We start from the raw sequence: 7,428 nt of genomic DNA, 5'->3' as shown, positions 1-7,428 counted from the left end.
TGCCGATTACACATGCTCTTTAAACAAGTAAAAGATTATCAATTTACGCAAGTAATTAACTTTTACAACACTAATAATTTGTAAAAATGTGGCTATTTAAAATTAAAGCTTTGCATAATATAATATCTGGAAATATGATATATATCGATTTCGATCAAATCACGTAAAATACGCGCACGCAATAAAAATTTTATAAATATTATCACTTTAAACGATATGTCGATATGTCACGGCTTTCTGTTATTTGAATCACCATTTTCGTGTATTAATCTTTCCATCCGCAAATGAGGCGCATATTATGCTTAAATAGAGGAAAAATTTTAAACGCGAGGTGCGAAAAATATATTTGAACTTAAACATATTCTCACAGATATAATATTATTGTACATAATATCGCAATAAAACAATTTAAAAATTTCCCCTTCCCATCGTTACATGATTTCTACTTTGAATGAATATATTATGCGATATAGATACGGAAGAGAAATATCCATGTCTCGATACATTCTGTTACGAGTTGCTTATCGCGAGTATTAGTTAATCGCGCAAGCTGATAATTGCTAATTGTAGTAATCGTAGCGAATAATCATCTTTGATATCTCTCGGTATTTTACGTTATCTCGAAAGGTCATACACCTCTGCCGCACGAATCAAGGCTACGGTATAACACGCTATACCCTATACACTATGTAATAATTTTTATCGCTATTATTTTGTAATATTTAATATATTACGAAATAAATACACGTGAAATATTGTGTTTCTTGAATTTTTAATTAATTATTAATAAACGCTTGATGTATCACGGCATTACTTTAGTCACTTGATCCTGTGATTTGTATCATACTGCACATTCTCTAAAATGATTAACAAATTACATTTGAATCAATGAAAAGTTTGAAACTCGAGGCGAAACTATGGCTGCGTTCCGATATTCATTGTCTACGTGTACGTGACGTAAACTATATTTTTTCAGTACTGGCAGTGAATATTGAAACGCATCTTGTCATTTCGATTTTTACATTTTAAATGAATGTATCGCGAGAAATACCTGCTTCGATAAATAGTTATCATTTCGGTATCCTTACAATAGCAAAAATTGATAATTTTTAATTATTCATAAAAAACAACTTTCTTTATTTTTGAAATATCATGCATTTTAAAAACAGATAATGTTTAACAAATTTTTTGAAAGTTAACGAATTTAAATTTATTCTCAAATAAATAGAAATAGAACTTGAATACATTTTCTACATATATATTTAAAATAGTTATGTTTAAAATTTGTTTAGAATAGTTACTTTCTTTTTTAAATTAGAAAATTATACATAGAGAATCATAAATAATCAATTACTTGATATGTCAATCAACCATCTCTATTCTACAGAAAAAACATTATTTGTATTAAAAATTTTATTCTTAAATCTTCTTATCTTATACAAATAAAAGGTAATACTAGGAGCTCTGAATAAACCATTATCCAAGTTACCTCTCGGTTCTTATCTATAAGCTTTAAGTTATCTTAAGTAATTATTTATACATACACTTCAAAATTTAAAAAGGAAAGTAGCCCCAGAACTAGTAGTCTCAGTTTAGAGAAATCGATCGTAATAGATGGTGTGTTTGTCCTGTGAAATGTCGTTGAAGTTAATTTTAATAGTACCAATTTTATGGATTACCACTGATGCTGCACGCATCCTTGTAGTTATTCCAGAGCCATCTTACAGTCATCAGGTTTTTTTAAAAAATTTTATCATTTTATTGTAAAGTAATATCTATTTCATAAGCCTCCTTTAATCTTTCTTAAGCAACGTCGGCGCCGGTGCTTAAAGAACACGTTTGTTTTTAGACATTTTCAAAATTTCGTAAATTTTTGTCAAATAAAACAAAAAAGACCAAGAGATTAAGGGGGCATACCCATTTGAAACTTAAAAAAAAAATTTTTTTAAGCTGAAAATTTGTATTTAAGTAGTTAATAATATTGTATTAACATCGTAAAAAAAATTAAAAATTTTTATCGAGTAGTTGCGCTGCAAAAAAGTCTAGAAAATGCACTCATTTTTCGAGAATTCAAACGGGTATGCGCCCTTAAAATTAAATTTTTTTTAAAGATTTTCTTGTTTTTTAAATTATTAAATTAAAAGGAGTAATAGAACAATTTTAAAAATTTTCTTTAATTTATAATGTGTAATTAGTTTTGAAAAAGAGAATTGTTAAATTTATATGTATTTATATATCAGAACGCTTAATATATTTTGTACAATAAATAAATAAATATATATATATATATAAAGCTTCTAGAGATGTAAAAATTCTCGCGAAAAATATTTAGGTAATACGTTTGCTGTAGTCAAAGGGTTAAGCGTTATATGAAAATATTTTAAAGCGGTACTCTTTATTAGGACACGCATCTTGAACTATGTTTAAAATTCAGTTATCTACATAGCCTTTATTCCCTTTACATCATAGAGATTTGCACGAAAAGGCGTGCTCTTGTGATGCGAGATATTAAATTCTTTACTTACGTTGGTTTATGGATAAAGAAGATGAGATGTAAAAATTTTATCGCATTATACGGATATAATATATTTATCGCAAAGATATTTTTCAATCAAAATCTGAAATTCCTTCTTATGACCTTTCTTTATTGTTTTTAAATGTTCCGATAAGAGCTATCCTTGCATTATATTGATATATCTTAATTATCCGATTGAGAAATTGAGAAAATATACTTTCTAAAATACCCACTCATCAGCATGACTTAACTATATGTAAATTAATTTCATTACATTAACTATCTATGCGTACACATCATATATACATGTTTATTTGTGTTCTTCTTTATCTTTTTTATTTGTAAACTTCGTAAGTCTTGACTTAAAAAGTTTATCTCAAAACACCGAATAAATCATACTAATAAAAGTAATAATTAGAAAAAAGATATATCTTAAACCGTATAAATTTTTATCGTGTAAGATATGAGAAATGTAATTTTATTATTAAATCAATTACGAATCTTTAAAACTGTTCTTCTTCTTATAAAGAATAATATACCTTTTTTCTCACTGTAATAAAACACAGATACAACTTTGTATATTATCGTTATTAAAGAAATAATCACTATTAACGCAATACATACCACCGACGATGACATTGTTGACTATGATAATAAACACAGATATTTTTCAAATATATTATGTAATTACAAAAGTTCCATAATTTTTTTCTACAAAATATCAATATTATATTATAAATGCATATTGTAATTATATTGTAATTATAGGTCTTAAATATATCGTCTATCTTGTGACTATTATTTGTGTAGCTGCAGAAAGATTCGTAATTGATTTAATAATAAAATTACATCTCTCATATCTTACAAAATAAAAGTCTATACGGTTTAAGATATATTTTTTTTTTCTAATTATTACTTTTATTAGCATGATTTATTCGGCGTTTTAAGATAAATTTTTTACGTCAAGGCTTATGAAGTTTACGAATAAAAAAGATAAAGAAGAATACAAATAAACATGTATATATGGTGTGTGCGCATAGATAGTTATTGCAATGAAATTAATTTACATATAGTTAAGTCATAAATATTAAGTGTTATAATTATACTGATGTTCATGGCTTTGTAGGTGGCTTTCAGACCATTAACCGTGGAACTGGCTCGAAGAGGTCATGAGCTGACCGTTTTTACGCCGGCCCCCATAAACGATCCCACTCTTCAAAATTACACCGAGGTGAAATTGAGTTATTGCTCTTACGAAATGATCGATTCATTTGACCTCTTAGGATTCGCTAAATTAGGGGTATGGCCGCTTCTGGACGCATTTTATCGACGTAACGAAAAAATGACTGACAGTGCTCTATCCAATCCCATCATGCAGCGGCTGATATCGTCCAATAGCACCGAAAAGTTTGACTTGATCATCGTCGAACACCTGTTTTACGATGCGTTTTACGCACTATCGTACCGCTTCAACGCATCGCTGATCGGACTAACGTCGCTACCGATTATGGCTTTTCATCACTACACATTCGGTATGTTTAATCAAATGTATAGTATTCGTGCGTATCTATGTGTGACATATGTACAATTACGTCACCATTATAATTGTGTTTCTCGTGTCGCAGGCAATCCCATATTGTGGGCTTATTTGCCGGATTTGTTGGCGAATACTTTGGATGAAGATATGAATTTGGCGGACCGTTTTCTCAATGCGTACTACTACATTCGTCAAATATATTGGCATCGATATACGATTATACCCGTGCAGGAGAAGATGGTGAAAAAATATTTTGGGGACAATATGCCACCCGCTCATGAGCTTGTCTCGAATATGGACTTGCTTCTGGCCAATTTTCATCCTTTCCTTTACCCACACGCGAACGTTCCTGGGATCATTCCCATAAAAGGATCTCGTCAAATCAATCAGAGGAACCACAATCTACCACAGGTACGTATAAGCCGAGCAATGCAAACAAAAATGTCGTCTGTTAATATTGAGAAATTTTTCTAACATCTTGTAATGTTTGACACGAAAAAACATGCTACGCATACATACACATATGCACGCAAGCAAGGAAAATACTGCAAAAAATTTCTATTATACAATACAGTCTGCTTCTATCTCAATGTTGCAACATAAAATTGAATTTGAGTAAAGTTAATGGAAACAAAACGCGCGTATTTTTGCAGGATCTGAAAAAGATATTGGACGACACGAAGGAAGGATTTATATATTTCAGTTTAGGCTCAAACATAAAAAGTAGTTTTCTATCTGCCGAAAGACTTGCCATGTTTCTGGAAACCTTCAAAAAATTACCCTACATCGTATTGTGGAAGTATGAGTCCGATCTCCTGGATCAACCAAACAACGTCATCACGAGAGAATGGTTGCCGCAGCATGCAGTTCTAGGTTTGTTTTCATCACGCGAAAACTTTATACAGAATATCGTATACATGATAGAAGAATTAGATTTTTTTGACAACTCTTTTGCGTTCTCTAACATAAAAAAAATTAATTTACAAAAATAAGAGAATTATCGATTATATAAAAGTTCTCGGTTTTTATTTTATTAGCACATCCGAACGTACGGCTCTTCATGTATCAAGGAGGCTTACAGAGTACCGAGGAAACGATGGAGAATGGAGTACCCGTGATTGGCCTTCCCGTTTTCGCCGATCAACATTATAACGTAAAACAACTGGAGAATCATGGAGCGGGAAAAAGACTCATCATTACCGACGTGAACGAAGACGAGCTCACAGAGGCCATAATTGAGGTCATTACGAATTCCAGGTAAGTTTTTTTTTGTTATCCTTTTTTAAAAATATATGTGTGTCCATAGTTATCAATATCCCGAAATTTTTCTTTTACTTTCGATATTTCAATTTTTAATCTAACATCTATTTTGATATTTTAAACAGTCAGATCATTTTTTTTTTAACTATTTAAACTACAGTTTTATCGAAATTGTTCATTTACTGCCTATTCGAGGTACAAAGGAGCTCATTCCTATATAAGTTAAGCCTATCGAAATTCTCTATAGAATCCATAAACGTGAAAAAAATTGAAATTGAAAATAGGAGCAATTTTTGGGATGTCAGAGCGATTAATCCGTCTGTGCTATCTTTCTGCTTTCAGTTACAAGAATAACATGCTAAAGCTGCGCGACCTGCTGCATGATTTGCCGTACGATCCGTTGAACAATGCTATTTGGTGGATCGAGCATGTCATACGTCACAAAGGAGCACGGCATCTTCGGAACAAGTCGCGAGATATGCCCTGGTACAAGACTCAACTATTGGACATGCTAGCGATTGTACTCATATCACTTGCCCTCTTTGCATATATCATTGTAGTGATTACACGTCTCATTTTTCGAATTGTCAAACTCATGCCCACGTGGAAAAAACCAATATTCAGCACGAAAAAGCAACAATAGACATCTTTAGTGTGAATTATAATGAAAGATGTGTTTGTACTTTCCCGAGAAAAAATAGACTTATATAATTTATATAAGATCATATATAATTAAAACCAAAATTTCTGCCGCACGATATATGATCTGGCCATATATAATCAAATCCGAAATTTGGTGCAACATGATCTGATCAGATATAATAATATCTGAAATTTAGCCTGATATAATCTTATCTTTATATAATCATATTTGACTAGATATGATTATGTATGAAAACAGATATAGCCGTATATAATTATATAAAGATAAGATAATATCGCACCAAATTTCAAATATTATTATATACAATCGTATAAAATGACATATATTACCAGATCTTTTCATAACTAATTATGTATATTTACATCTGACCATATTACACTCATTTTTTCTCGAGTTGTGTTATTTTTTTTCATCCGAGATTATACCTTGCATTTCGCGCGATAAAAAAATGGATAATAACAAAATAAAGAATTTTAATAACGGTCGAACGATGAATTAATAAATCAATATATTCGAATTGCAATACAATTATGTAGAAACGTTTGCACGACACGTGAACTACCTCCACTTTTTTTATGTTGTCGACTATATCGGGATGAAATTTCTCGTTTCTTTTTTTTTGTATTGTAGTAAAACCGCCGATGTTTCATTCTCGATTTCACACGGATATAACAATGTCTAGAAAAATACTTTATTTCCTCGTACAATAAAGCAATATTCTAGCAGACTACACATGTAACGAGACTGTAATTCTTTCGAAGTCCTGAATTAAAAGCGTATATCAATAATTTCATAAAGTTATTAATAAGAACGTCATATGTGCAAAAAGACATCAATAAAATCATTGTTATATGTGCAATAATAATTTAAGCTTATTTGAAGAGCAACTAATAGCGTGCATGTAATCACACATATTCAATTTTACAAATTATAACATTAAAATATTAAACTCGTGCAACAAATATTAGTAAGTATACTCTGCGAGGTATCGAAAAATAAATCGCCGATTCCAGAGAATGCAAATTTAAATTTAATTTCGCAATAATACGCTGCGAATATGGTAACTCTTTTTCACGAATTTCCGTTCGCAATTTCCACGGTTGCGATATTCAAAATATACTCGTCGGAAAAAAATTGTTCGCTTCTACAGGCACGTCCGCTTCCACGGTGGGTGAAAGAGGCGGAGAGGGGAGGGAGTGAGGAGGAGGGGAGGCGAGGGGGGAGGAGAGATAGGTGTACGTTTCAATAGCAATGAGCCGCGAAATTGCTTTACGCAATCGGCCATTATTTGCTTGAAAATTTTGCCGCGTATCCGCGAACAACTCGCCGTTTGATATGATACGAAATATTATTCAATGTGCATCGCCGAGCGCGTTTGATTGCGCGCCGATCGCGCAATTATTGATGGTAACGACGCGCCGCTGCTCGTCGGATACCTCTTCCTCGACCCGT

The 7,428-nt window shown here is 31.6% G+C and overlaps 1 protein-coding gene across 2 annotated transcripts in view; it reads left to right on the top strand.

The window, feature by feature from the left end:
• Nucleotides 1–6,701, top strand: part of LOC115236001 (2-hydroxyacylsphingosine 1-beta-galactosyltransferase-like) — a 9,137-nt gene extending 2,436 nt beyond the window's left edge. The window contains exons 1-6 of one of the 2 annotated variants that reach the window (XM_029808184.1): nt 1,577–1,734; nt 3,642–4,047; nt 4,141–4,463; nt 4,706–4,925; nt 5,090–5,309; nt 5,655–6,701. In XM_029808184.1, the coding sequence (XP_029664044.1) occupies nt 1,615–1,734; nt 3,642–4,047; nt 4,141–4,463; nt 4,706–4,925; nt 5,090–5,309; nt 5,655–5,955 (1,590 nt within the window). In that variant the 5' untranslated portion in view covers nt 1,577–1,614 and the 3' untranslated portion in view covers nt 5,956–6,701. Of the gene's footprint in view, nt 1–1,576; nt 1,735–3,641; nt 4,048–4,140; nt 4,464–4,705; nt 4,926–5,089; nt 5,310–5,654 lie in introns of those variants that run through there. The other variant, XM_029808193.1, reaches the window with a different exon arrangement.
• Nucleotides 6,702–7,428: the final 727 nt, after the last annotated feature.

Source organism: Formica exsecta, unplaced genomic scaffold (genome assembly GCF_003651465.1).
Source record: "Formica exsecta isolate Colony F162 unplaced genomic scaffold, ASM365146v1 scaffold11, whole genome shotgun sequence".
Taxonomy (NCBI): Eukaryota; Metazoa; Arthropoda; class Insecta; order Hymenoptera; family Formicidae; genus Formica; species Formica exsecta.
This window is presented reverse-complemented; position numbering and strand designations above follow the sequence as displayed.